This window comes from Phytophthora cinnamomi (assembly GCF_018691715.1).
Source record: "Phytophthora cinnamomi strain GKB4 chromosome Unknown Contig28, whole genome shotgun sequence".
NCBI classification, from domain to species: Eukaryota; Oomycota; class Peronosporomycetes; order Peronosporales; family Peronosporaceae; genus Phytophthora; species Phytophthora cinnamomi.
In genome coordinates, this window is record NW_027150961.1 from 641,844 (window position 1) to 654,708 (window position 12,865).

At 50.5% G+C, this 12,865-nt stretch overlaps 2 protein-coding genes across 2 annotated transcripts; one reads left to right on the top strand and one right to left on the bottom strand.

Annotated features, from left to right (window-relative positions):
* Window positions 1-8,091: 8,091 nt before the first annotated feature.
* On the top strand, window positions 8,092-8,781 carry IUM83_14551 (n-alpha-acetyltransferase 40; the record flags this gene model as incomplete). Its single annotated transcript, XM_067939306.1, has 1 exon — window positions 8,092-8,781. The coding sequence occupies one exon, from the start codon at window positions 8,092-8,094 to the stop codon at window positions 8,779-8,781; it is 690 nt and encodes a 229-aa protein (XP_067793561.1).
* A 1,658-nt stretch (window positions 8,782-10,439) lies between these two features.
* On the bottom strand, window positions 10,440-12,158 carry IUM83_14552 (LMBR1-like membrane protein; the record flags this gene model as incomplete). The annotated part of the gene is made up of 3 exons (XM_067939307.1): window positions 10,440-11,307; window positions 11,471-11,952; window positions 12,024-12,158. 3 exons carry the CDS (start codon window positions 12,156-12,158, stop codon window positions 10,440-10,442), a joined length of 1,485 nt encoding a protein of 494 aa, XP_067793477.1.
* Between the last annotated feature and the right edge of the window lie 707 nt (window positions 12,159-12,865).

Consider the following 12,865-nt stretch of genomic DNA (forward strand, 5'->3'; position numbering starts at 1 on the left):
AAGACAAGGTAGGGCCCTTCGCAAAGCCTTGTACGGCTTGCGACAAGCTGACCGCGAGTGAAACCGAAAACTCAATGCTTTCCTGATTGAGTACGGCTTGACGCCAACTAAAGGTGACCTTTGTCTGTATTTTGCGTACGTGGACGGCTCTCTTTTGCTTGTGTGCATATACGTGGACGACCTACTCGTGGCGCACAAGCACGAAGAGCAGTGCCTGCGGGTCATGGTAGCTCTTAGCCAGCGGTGCCAAGTCAAGGACATGGACACGCCTGATCAATTTCTCGGGATGAAGGTGGACCGTGCCGCAGACGACTTGATTCTTCTGAGCCAGACTGCGTACATGGATGAAATGCTACATAGGTTCGCAATGGATGAAACGCGACCATCACACCTGCCCATGGTTGCCAACCATATACAAGGCTGAACTTCACTGATGGAGGGCCACAGATGACGAACGGTCAATGATGACTAAAGTGCCGTATCGGCGAGTAGTGGGCGCTCTATTTTATTTGGCTAGAGTATCGAGGCCTGACATCATGTTTTCAGCCGGACAGTTGACAAGACACACAGCTACTCCGCGAAAAGTAGCGTGAGATGCAGTGAAGTACCTGCTGAGGTACTTAGGTGCCACGAAGAATTTGCGGTTGAAGTTCCAGCCGACCAGCGAGGATATCGTGTCACCACGGACGCCGACTGGACAAATGATCGCGTGGACCGAAAGAGCGTGTCTGGTTACTTGTTTGGGTGTCCCGTGGCCTGGATGAACAAGAAGCAGACCATCGTGTCCAGATCAAGCACGGCGGCAGACGTGTCTGCAGACGTCGGAACCGAAGAAGCCCTCATGGTCCAAATGATAGCAAACGAGGTTCTGCAGATGAAGCTTCCTCTCCGACTGACCATGGATAGCCAACCTGCCATGCAACGACTGCCGCGTAATGGTCTGAGCGAGACCCAGAAAACTATCGACGTGAAATATAACGCGGTCGAGGACTTGATCCACAAGGGCAAACTGACGGTCGAGCATATCCCAACGGGACACATGCCAGCCGATCTTCTCGCCAAGGCTCTCGTGTGGACTCAGTTTCAGCGGAAACGAAGCCTCTGTGGGCTGGTAGAAGCCGTCAACTAGGCTGCAAAACACCATGCACCGCTTGTGTGTGTGTGTGGGGGGGGGGAGTTGGACAGTGGCTCTGAAGGACAAGCGTCGCATGTGATTCTGACGACATCGGGAGGATGCTCGATGTCGCTAGGACAATAATCACTCCTTTGCTTGATGTCGCTAGGACAAGATTGCTCTTGAGCATCGTTGAAGTCAGGTAGACCGACTGCGCAATGCCTCCTGCACACATGTAAGGAGCCTGTCTAGCTAGCGTATTACTTTTTCGACGACTCGCATTAATCTCACTTTGCGACTTGCACTCTTCTCAACAAGGACTTCGCTTCGCTCAGCTTTGACGTACCACCCGTTCATACAGTCATCACCGCTGTTAGTCTCGCTGAATGCTTCTCCATATACTTGACTTTGGCAGATCCCCTTCGACCACGTTCCGCCAAGATGTACACTTGGGTGGAGTGTCGAAATAAATTGCCGTTTCGTCGACATTGTAGATAGCGGACAGGTCGTGGCTGTGCTCGTACTCTTTCCAAAACCTAATCGCGGATTTCACGTGAGTTTCTTGCAGATCCGCAGCCGTTTTTTTCGTGTGTTGAGCTACTTGCACAGTAAAACCATCGCTGATAAGAACAAAGCAGTTAGTAAAACAATTAGTAACCCATGACAACAATATCAGTTTAGCACCGCCAAAAACATCTTACCGTTTGGAGAAGCGCTGGAGCAAACGCATGATAGCATTATCAGCAGAGACAATACTTTTCTTGCCAGCAACAGAGCTATTAAACCAATGTCTGTGGTTCCTCTTGATATACTCAAACATCATAGTAGTAAAATAATGTTGGTTAGTAATACGCGTACATGATACAAGCAAGATACAGTAAGCAACGAACCTCTTCGTCGCGCCTCATGTCGTTCATGAAGGTGACGAGCTCGTTTGCGAACGGGATCATCTCCTTCCGACTTTGTCCTTTCAACGTCTTGCTTGTATGATACCCCTTAAAGGCGGAAATGGCGTGGGATTGAACCTCCCACCCCCGTACGGTGCGCCGAGGATAGCCGAGGTGGTCAGCCGCGCCGTCGACGTCGAGGTCCGGTGCTAGCTAGAGGGCATAGCGCTTCTCTTGGATCATATAAGTGCGTTGTTTGGTTGACTTGTTGGCCGTGAGCATGGAGCTGCGGTTCCAAACGAAAAGTGAGTGCGGCAATAGCGCGGCAGCCTTCGCGCAGTTGGCGCCAAAGTTGTTGATTGCAAACCAGTCAATAAGATTGTACTACGATTGGATAATACTTTTGAAATATTGACAGCCGATTGGATATTATATTTTGACTTGGTAATGTTTAGTATATATTTTAAAGCGTGTGATTACATTGGTTTTCTTTTAGTAACGGGGTTTATCCGTCGTTGTCTGTACACAAGGCAAACAAGATCTTTAGGCTTTTCACTGCAAGGCGAGGAGCGTGGTCATGGCGGTGAGCGAGTACACGCGCGGTAACGGCACGCGTGGCGCCTGGGAAATGGTCGCTGCGCAAGTCCAGTCGCTTCGTGAAGCATCTCGTGGAGCAGACTCTCGTGCTCGAGTGGAGCTGCCCCCCCCCCCCCCGTGTAGGCTACGACAACAGCACCGGAGACTGTAACAAGACAGCTAACAGGGTTGAAGCTTCTATCGAAGCCTTTACGATCGTCTATCGGCGTACCAGTCAGTCATGAGCTTACGGCCTGAACATATTTGGCCGTAATTGATCCTGGGAGAGAATTGGGCGTCGAACGTCGTGATCACCCTAGTTCCAGCAGGGACGGGAGCGTGGAGGAAGGTCAAGCACCTCGGTCTAATTGCCACAGTACGGTTATACCATTCTCGAAACAGCGTACAAGGTGAGTTTGCTACAGTTGGAACATATTTAACAAAATATTTAACCTTCCCCGTATAGGTGTGAATTGGTTTTGAGTTGCTGCAGAAAACATCTTCGTAGAAGTAGCAGTATACTCTGTGCCGACAGCCGTCGACATCAAGCGCACGCACCGAACGCGATTTACTGCATCATCAACCTGAGATTTGTAGTGCGCGCAGGAATGTCAACATCCGTTGGTAGCATGCACTACATAGAACGGGAATGGGAAAACGTTCGATCGAGCAATGCTGCAATGAGATTGTTACGGACGGCTACTCCTGCAAATATATATAATTAATGCTCGATTTCTGAGTAATGAACACTAGGTCGCGAACCATTGAAGGGGTAAGAGAGCAACGCTTTGCAGTCAAGATGTTTCCACTCGTAGAGAAAGCACGCTCCGAAGGAACACTTGTTGCGATAGCCCCCAGCCACTTCATTGCGAGGTGACCCAAATTAGAGTATTTGGAACCGTTTTTACACGCCACCACAGGAAAGGGTCATCCTTGCTTCTCACGTTCTTGATATCGCTTAGATAGAGGGTGAGCTCATTTGAAATGCACTTTCCAATTTTGGTTCCGGTTGGGGGATCTCATCGGGCCCGAACATGTGATCAACCATGAATGTGCGCGCTTCTAGCAATGCTTGCACTGGCGTTTGACTGCTACTAGCACCACGGCTACTTTCACTACGAGATGGATCGAATTCGTTGGCCAATTCCCACACTGTCGCGACAAGTGCACCACATGCGCTCTGTTTGTATGCGAGGCTCAAGTGTGACATGCGCTTCCCTACCCGAGGATCCAATTAGACGATCCACATCAAATCACTGCGTTTTAGACCCGCGAAGCGAATGTCAAATAGTTTAAGGATAATTTTGCGGCACTCGTTCATCATAACGGATGTTTCATCAACGTATTCTTCCTCACCCGCCGCCGCTCTGAGTGGACAAACAAGTTGGCTCATACCAAATGCTTTCTAATGCCAGAAGTGCTGGAAGGACCGACAGTAGTGTCGGATACTTCTGACCGCCTAGAGCTTCGGTTGCGACAGTAATTGGAGATAGTAGGTCCGTAAAACACTTTACAGACAACGACGCAGAAATCCGATCGACATAAAAATCCGGCATTGTACAGTGGTACTCATCTGATCTGATAGTAAAGCAAAATATATTATTATCCAATCAAATGTCACAGCAACGAGATATTGGGCCAATCGCTAGCAAAAAATAACGACTGGTTGGGACCCAAAATCACACTGCATGCCCGCTAAATCTACACACTATTCTGCGTCATGAGGCGCATCGAGCGGAGCTACTCCATTAAGAAGAAGCGCGAGGCGCTGGCAGTGATTGACCAAGTCGGCAAAAAGGATGCCTCACGTAGCCTAAATATCGCCCGTGGCACCCTCCACGACTGGACTAAACAAGCCGAAGCGATTCGTGGCTGTACGGGTAACGCTACGTCGAAGACGCTAAAAGGTCAGGGGCACAAGGAAATATTTCCTTGCGTCTCTGAGGTTTTGACGTACATGAAGGACGTGCGGCGGCTTGAGCAAGTACGTCAACAATGATGTTAATTGCTACGGACTGTATATTTTAAAGGTTAAGTCTATTATGCAGGTTCTGTCTACCGCTGGAATCATAGCGTTCATGTGGAAGATTCAGCCGGAGTGGATGACCTCCTACTTGAATGAGAAGGAGACGGGTACGCTCGCGCTCGAGCGCATGGTCCAGTGACTTGCTAATCGGTAATATACTATGATATTTGTTATATTGTTCTGTGTATTGATGTATTTAAATTTGTCTTGTAATTTATGGTTTGACAGCAACGGATACTCGTTACAGAAGCCCCAATTTGCTAAACAAAATCGTACGAGGAGCTTGAAGAAACATGTGCTGAATTTGCTCTCTCGTTTTGGGCAAAATACGAGGCCTTCGGAGGCGGCGGTGTGCTCAACGTGGACGAAACGGCGATTCTATTCGACATGCCGCCGATAAAGTCGTGGGCTGGCAAAGGAAGGAGAGATTCGGCGCGTATTTTGGGCGCTAACAAACACGCAGGCCGTATGACGGCAGTTTTGACCGTGCGGGATGACGGTAAGTTTTCTCTATCTGTTATCATATATGCTATTGTGTATTAATGTTGTATATTCACTGTTAATTTGTACTGTTAGGAATAAAGTTGCCAATTCTCTTCATTATCCGTGGAGTTCCCGGTGGACGGCTCGAACAGGGCGAGCTCGAAGAATACCCAGAGGGACACACCGTTCAAGAAAAAGATTGGATAGACAGCTCCGTGTGGAGATTCTATGTAGAAAAACTATTAAAGTTTGAAATAGATGCACCCGCTGTCCTTCTTCTTGACAACTTTGAATGCCACGTCTCGGAAGAAGGACAGCGGATCGTGGCTGAGGAAGCCAACGCTACGGTGGTCCCATTACCACCCAATAGCACCGCACTGTGTCAGCCGCTTGATGTGGGGGGCAATGGGGCCTCTAAAATCAGCGATTAGAAACAGTAGTAGTAGATGCACTGGCGGTACTGCTAGAGAAAAGCGTATTCGTGCGATTAACTCAACTATGCTGCATGGGAGTCTATTACAGCAAGAACTGTAATCCGTAGCTTCGAAAAGGCTATTCCGAGGTATCCGGAAGTAACCATTTGAAATTGAATACCTTTTCTTGAAATTCATATGCATTTATGAACGGTCTTTGTACAATTGACCCACGTTTTGACCAATGACATTTCCAGCCGGATTTTTTTGTCGGACACAGTGTTCGTCTATTACTATGGAGGATGGCATTAAGTGATGCCGGATTTCAGCGTCGTTGTCTGTATTAGCCCGAGGAGTCTGGTCGTCGCAGCTTCGCTGACATGTCCTTAAACTAAACGCGGCCCTCGGGGGATTTCAAATATGCAAAGAAGCTGATGAAGCTTTGCTCAAGAACGATGAGCCACTACAGCATATCCCAGCAGCTATTCCATCTCGTCGGAGGGTCCACTCGTAAACAAAGTGCCTCGCTTGGCGAAACACGTCGCAATTTCACTTGAAACGCGACGAGCTGATTCTGTCCCTTAGGCGACTTCCTAAAGCAGACTGCCAACGTTTCAAAACGCTGAACAACATCTCTGGAACAGCGTTCAGGTCATTACGCTCGAGACTAAAAATGGTTTCGTCGAGAATACATGTCCATTTCATCGACAGCGAGATCGCGAACACTCTCCATATTCAAGCGATCTTCTTCAGAGAGCAGTTCGTCTTTGTCGTACTCTTTTATGAGTTCGCTCTCCCTCCCATGCTGGTTTTGCCGGCGCCTTATCATTTTCTTTGTCTTAATCATCGCTCCAGCAACTACGAGATGGAGAGAGTGTGCGATGCGTGCCATATTGCTCACCCGCATTCTGGAAGCTGCATTGACCATGTTTGACCCATCACCCCTTAGCTGTTTAGAGTAATAGGACTTGAGCAGATTCCATTCACCCATGATCAGATTCAACGCAGTGGCGATAACAACCCGTCATGAATCCCAGGGAGTTCACAAACCTCCAGTGTCCAATTCTTGGCCTCAAACGTGTCGGTTACGTAGTGAATAGTGAGAGATAGAGGTAGCATCGGCCGTCCCCTCCAGTCCAAATATCGCTTGTCAGCGAGTAATAGACGAAATACTGTTCAATGTTGTCTTGTGAAAATACACCGCAAGAGCAATGATGTCGTTTCGGAGCTGCGTGCGCTTGGGGATAACCAAGTGCACGCGCTCTAAGTCACGCGTGATGAAGTCAGCAAACTCCACAAAGCGTTCATCTTCTACTATAATAATCGGGTGAAAGTGAAGAGAAATCCACCTGGCAATTAATCAGTTGATCTGCTGCGTTTCCTTTGTAGTGCGGATAGGAATCGTTTTATCGGGTTCCGCTGCATCCGTTAGGGTGTAGGCCAGACGACGTACAACGCGCTGCATTTTTAGGCAGAGTGTTCCTTCGTTAGATCGGCGTGATGACACGTGCTCCGCCATATAATGTTTTCCGACACGAACGTTCTGGATAGCCTTGCACAACAAGTAGATCACCTTGCCTCCATGATCGTTCGTGAGATCACCGCCCACGACGTACCAGAGCACGTCCTTCGGAATCAAACGCGCAAATGCCAAATCTCCTTTCGCTTTTGCCTGTTCACGGCGTATAGCCGCAAGTCAGTTTCACGCTTCACTTGTGCCTCTAACGCTTGGATGTCAACTGAGCGCGCGCGCGGGTCAGAAGATCACCATGTGCAATCTGCACACCGAGCATCGTGTTACTCCCGAGACTGTGAAGAACTGCTGGGTCCATTTGGGCATCATACCGCGATCGAACTCGGCACCTTCGATGTGTGTCATTCTTTGCCAGTAAACGAGTAATTCAGTACATTTGCATCTTTATCCACTACTTTGCAAGCTTTGCTACCTCGCAGTTTCTATCGGTCCCACCTTTCCAGATTTGCCGGGGAAGACTGTAGCTTCGAAGCCGAGCGGCTAAGACCGCGTCTAAATAGGGGTATCCAATTATAAATAAGGAAGCGACCGAAATAAATAAGGGTTTCAGTCTTTTAAATAAGGCACTAAATCAGCCGATTTACTCCAGCATCCCCCCCCCCCCCCCCCCTGCTCGTTGCGGATGTACTTAGTAGGGGGATTAATCGTTGTGCTCGCTTGATCGGCGATAGCTGGCAAGTTGAGTTTTTTTGGGCCTCTGCTCGTGAGCGCCGCTCGGAGCGCGCTCTGCTCTATTTTAACTGATCCTGGTCCAGAAATTTATTTTTATCCAATAAGTAATGCTATGCGTCGAGCAGGGGATTGGCGCTCCCCTGTCGAATCGAATTCATTGGGAGCGCTCAAATCCCGACAAGCGCGCTCGCAGGCTTTCTTCTGCTCGTGGGATGCTTGGATTTACTATCCGATAAGACATCGCGAGTGCTTTTCACAATATTCTTTTTTCAATTGCAATTATTTTCATCAGACAACATGTAAAGGTCAAAAACACATTTAACTTTTAACGTTTAAAAACACAGTCTTCACGTTTTAGAAATAACGGCACCTAGCATTTTAGCCACATGCCCAAGAAGTCGAAGGGTAAGAAGTCCAAGCAGACGAAGCAGCAGACCGCTGCCTCATCGGTGCCTGCCCATGCTCCGGACCACCCAGCTCTGGTCGCCGCCAACGCCGTCGCAGACGTGATGGTCGACTTCCAGGCTTTCGCGCGCTACGCTCGCAACGGGGCCGATGTTTCCATCCGAGGCTCCCAAGCCATAGACCTGTCGGAGTCCACGCGAGAAGGCGTCGTCGCTCTCTTCGAAAGCAACATGAAGGCGTTGTACCAGGCTTCGGACTGGGGGTACGACCCGGTCGCTAAGCGCAAAGAGCTGTTCGAGGACGAAGCACGCTACCTCTTCGTGCACGACGAAAGCGTGGCCTCCACAGCTTCCGCGCCACTCGTGGGCTTCGCGCACTTCCGCTTCGTAGAGGATGACGGGGCTCTTGTGCTGTACCTGTACGAGGTCCAATTGGCCTCGACGACGCAACGCCACGGACTCGGCAAGTTTCTCATGCAGCTGTTGCTGCTGGTGGCGAGGAAGCACGGCATGGAGCTCATGGTGCTCACGGTGTTCAAGAGCAATACTGGTGCTATGAAGTTCTATAGAGAGCGGTTGGGCTTTGAGATCGACGAGACCTCGCCTAGTGCGTGCGGAGACAACTCACAGGACTACGAAATTCTCAGCAAAAGTGTCGAACCAACCAAGTAAAGATGGAAGGCAAGAATAGCAGGGAGCCAACATCGACGCGGAGCAGCTTGGGCTCGTATAAATAACCTGGAACAATCGAGATGCCAGCTGCTGCATCAAGCGCAGCATTTTCAAGTATATCACTTCTCTGACTACATCTTGAAATGGGCTCTCCTCGACGCAGCAGCACGGATTACCGTCTCGCAACGTTAGGCCCGCAGCTTCTTCTAAAGAAAAACATATTCCAAGGTCTGGTGATTCCAGCGCCTCCTCTCCAACAGCAGCAAAATGTTCATGCTCTCGTATCGGAAGCTTTGGCGAAGCAACCTCGGCTACGGAAGTTCCAGGAGTTTCCTCGAGCGTCTCGTATTCGCGTAGCAGCAACCACAGACTGCAGCCCAAGCGGCGTAGACATCGTTGAGGAGTGCGACGACAATACATTAATAGGAGTTGGAGAGCGATTGCTGTATCTGCTGCAGCGTTGGCAAGTGACGAATGTGGTGGTGGTGGTAGCACACCACGACTCCAGCCTCAGTGGGCGGCTGCTGGGCGGCGCTGAGCTTTACAAGCTCTCAACTGAAGCTGCGAAACTGGTTCTGGAACAACACTATCTGGATTCTGTAGCCGAAGCTGCCAAATTCTCAGCGGAAGTTGTTGCAGCTGAAGAAGCTGCTTCGTCAACGACGGAAAAGATTCAAGAGCGACTGCAGCAAGTCATTCCGGCAACGTGCGTTATGTCTACTGCCACGGTCCCAAGTTGGCCAAAACACCACCAACCCACAAGCGATGGTGGAGGTCGTAAGGGTGTCAAGCAAGGCCGCATCAACCACTTTCGCCATCGGGAGATTACCGCCGCAGCACGAAACCAAGAAGCGGAACAAGCCGAAGAGATCGCAAATGAAGGTATTACCAATGTACTCAGTGCAAAGAGTACTGGAAGTTTGGAGTGGCTGGGTATTTCGCGCGAGGAGTGGCGAAAGTTGCGCAGTATTCGAGTGCCTGTCCGAGAGCTCCACTATCTCTTCATGTGTTTGGTAGTGCTTTTGGAACCTCCTATCGAGCAGCGTGATGCAAGAAAAAGCAAACCGACGCCGAAGCAACTAGAACAGTTTGTGCCGTCCGATTTTTCGTGGGCTCACTGTCGCCAAGTGTTACACAAGTCGTCGGAGTGGAGCCACCGGCTGCGTGCTGTGCGTGGCAATTCGCTAGCTCCTTCTCAAGCTACAGCTTTGCGAGCAATATTCCAGGAGCCTACCTTCACTGAAAGCGCTTTCGTCCGAATTGCAGCGGGTGCAGGCACCAAGATTTTCGTTTGGCTCCAGAAACTTCTCGACGAGTACGATGAGAGAGATCTCGGTCTCCTTCGCATTGACGTAGTAGCATCCGATTCCGCAATTCAAGCAGCAGCAGCGCCAACTCCTCTCGATATGAAAGAAGAAAAGGAGGAGAATCACCACACGTTGATCAGGTGCAAGCCGAGGGACAAACTTCACCGGTCCTCCGAGCACTTCAAAACGTGGCCAAAAGTCCAAGGTCTCCGAATCACAAGTCCCTAAAGATCGTTGATCCTGGTCGTCTGTTTGGACGCAACCACGCAACTGAATAAAATGTTCTTGCTTTCAAATGCTTACGAGCTTACTTTGTCGGTGTAAATGCAAGTGAAAAGATCCACCGGTAGCCTACACCGAGTTGGCTGCAGCTGTTTCACGAACCTGGCGCTCGATTCTCTTACGGATACCGTCAACGGGGGAGGCACGGTCTCGAGGTTTCGCCATCAGAATGCCTGCTGTGATAAAGCTGATAATGATGATAGCATAGATAAAGATGTTGTAGTCCCAGATCGTGCGCATGCCTTTCAAGTAGTGGATCTGAACACCCAGAAGCGTCCGCAAAGCCGTCAGGCGGTCGTAGTCTGCGAAAGCTTGGTCACAGAACTGCACCGACGGAATTGCACAAAGCAGCACCAAACCGAGGTTGAATACAAGCGAGTTCATGTACGTCGCGTGCAGCTTCATGGGGTGCAACGCAATGCAGAAGCATCGCATGCCAAACTTGAAACAGCCCTTGACCGCACAAGCAAGCAGGTAGGAGCTGAAGATGCCGACAGAGATCGTGCCGAAAAGCGGGAACCAGCGATCGAACCACATGAAGTAGGTGTTGAGGAACGGGAGTAGCGGCGTGTTGGGCAGCATATAGAGGGCGATGTGGAAGAACCACATGCAGCTAATGATGCTCGCAATGCAGCCCATTAACAGCTTGAAAATCGGCTTCAATGGATTGAAGTTCCGATATTCCTCGTGACAAAGCTTGAGGTCAACGACATCGCCTTCGAGCAAGTAGACCGACTGCTTGAACTTGTTGAGCGTCACAAAGTCCAGCCGTCGCTGCTTCTTGCGTTCCCAGGAGCTCTGTCCGTGGCCAGGGCGGTCCATACCCTGCTTGATCGACCGACCGATTTCTAGAAGCTCCGTTGAACGGCGCTGAAGAATCAGCTTCTGAATCGCATACACGTCGGCACTAATAAACTTCGGGCGGTGGAAGAAAGCGCTGTTGAAGTATTACAAAAGCATCGTCAGTAAATAGGTATGCGCATGAAGTCTGACAGCGGGACGCCTTACAGAATCAAGTCAAGGGCAGCGCGACAAGGCCGATACCGCAGAAAATCGAGAAGCCAAACCATCCAACAAAGCTCGTGAGACCCGTAACGTACACCGGTAGCGAGACGTCCACAGTAAGAGTAATGTGCTGCACTGTAACATTGCTTGCTGCAGTCACGACTGCAGAGGACAACGTCGTGCCGTCGACGTAAGCTTGAAAACCCGCAGTGGCAGACCTCGAATTCACCTCCAGCGCGCGCATAGGCACGCTGCTTTTGGCGCTTGTGATGTAGAGTACAGTGATCAACGCCGCGGCAACGATCACGGTGCCGAGTTCCATCTTGATCGCCTCGCCCCATTGACTCTTCTTCGGGTTGTCCTCACCGTCATCGGCCTCGTAGTAGTAAATCGCGAACGGCAGCAGCACCACCAGAAAGATCACGATGGACAAGAACACCATCAGCCAAAGCAGATCCATATTGATGTTGCCGCAGGCTGTGTTCCAGCCTTCAGCGCAGCCGACGGCTGTCGAGTTGTTGGCCACATCCAGCGGCAACAGCAGCACCGTCGCCTCTGCGAAGAATAGCCCGAAGACCTGCGAGTGAAACAAACGCTCAGCCCTGTGCACTACGACCAATATGAGTAAGAAAACAGACGCTGACGTACCACGAGCGCTTTCGGAAAGTAGGCGGTGTTCTTGTCGTCGTCGTGCTGGAAGTAGACGAGGATGTAGACGTTGCAGATGAGCAGCGCCACCACGATGATGACCACCACCGCCACCAGGAACAGATCCACTCCCATGGCGGCTACAGCGACGACAGATGCCCTGTTGCAAGCCCGCCACTCTTTGCTCCAGTGTTTGACTACGTTGCCTTTCTCCTCGACACTTGCAGGCTGCAAACCACAGCAGCGTAACGGACAGCTGAAGAAGGCGAAACGGACGAGCCCGAGTGCATTTATAAACCAAACAGTTCTGCTCCAGCTGCACAGTGGTGCAATTTATGCTACAGTTCTTCCTGCGAGTGCGCTGAGCCTACAAATGGACTACTACACTAACAATGGTTGGGACCGTGGGCCTCAGAAGGTTCTTTTGACGCATTGCGACGGCGGTCGTAACCCCGCCACTCATGCAGTAATTGGACATAGTGTTGTGATCATCACCGGCTCCACCACGACGAGTTTCTACGTGCAGCAAGTGCGCAGACTATCTACGGCCAAAAGTGGCTTGCTCTCGAGCGAGGCAAAAAGCTGAATGACCTGGGCTCTTCTTGTCCAACCACCTGGCGGTGTGGTGAACACATAATGGTGTGTCCAACACAAAACGGTGTGAAGTACACAACATGCGACGGACCGATTCGGTACACTGTACCCCTGTGAGTAATGTCGCTCGGAGACCACTTGGATGCTTGTCAGTCAGTCTCCAGCCACGTTGCTCTCGACTGCTACCATGACGGCTCCGTGCTCGCTGGAGCACCGAGCAGTTCACCCATACGCCAGCAGCGAGCGGC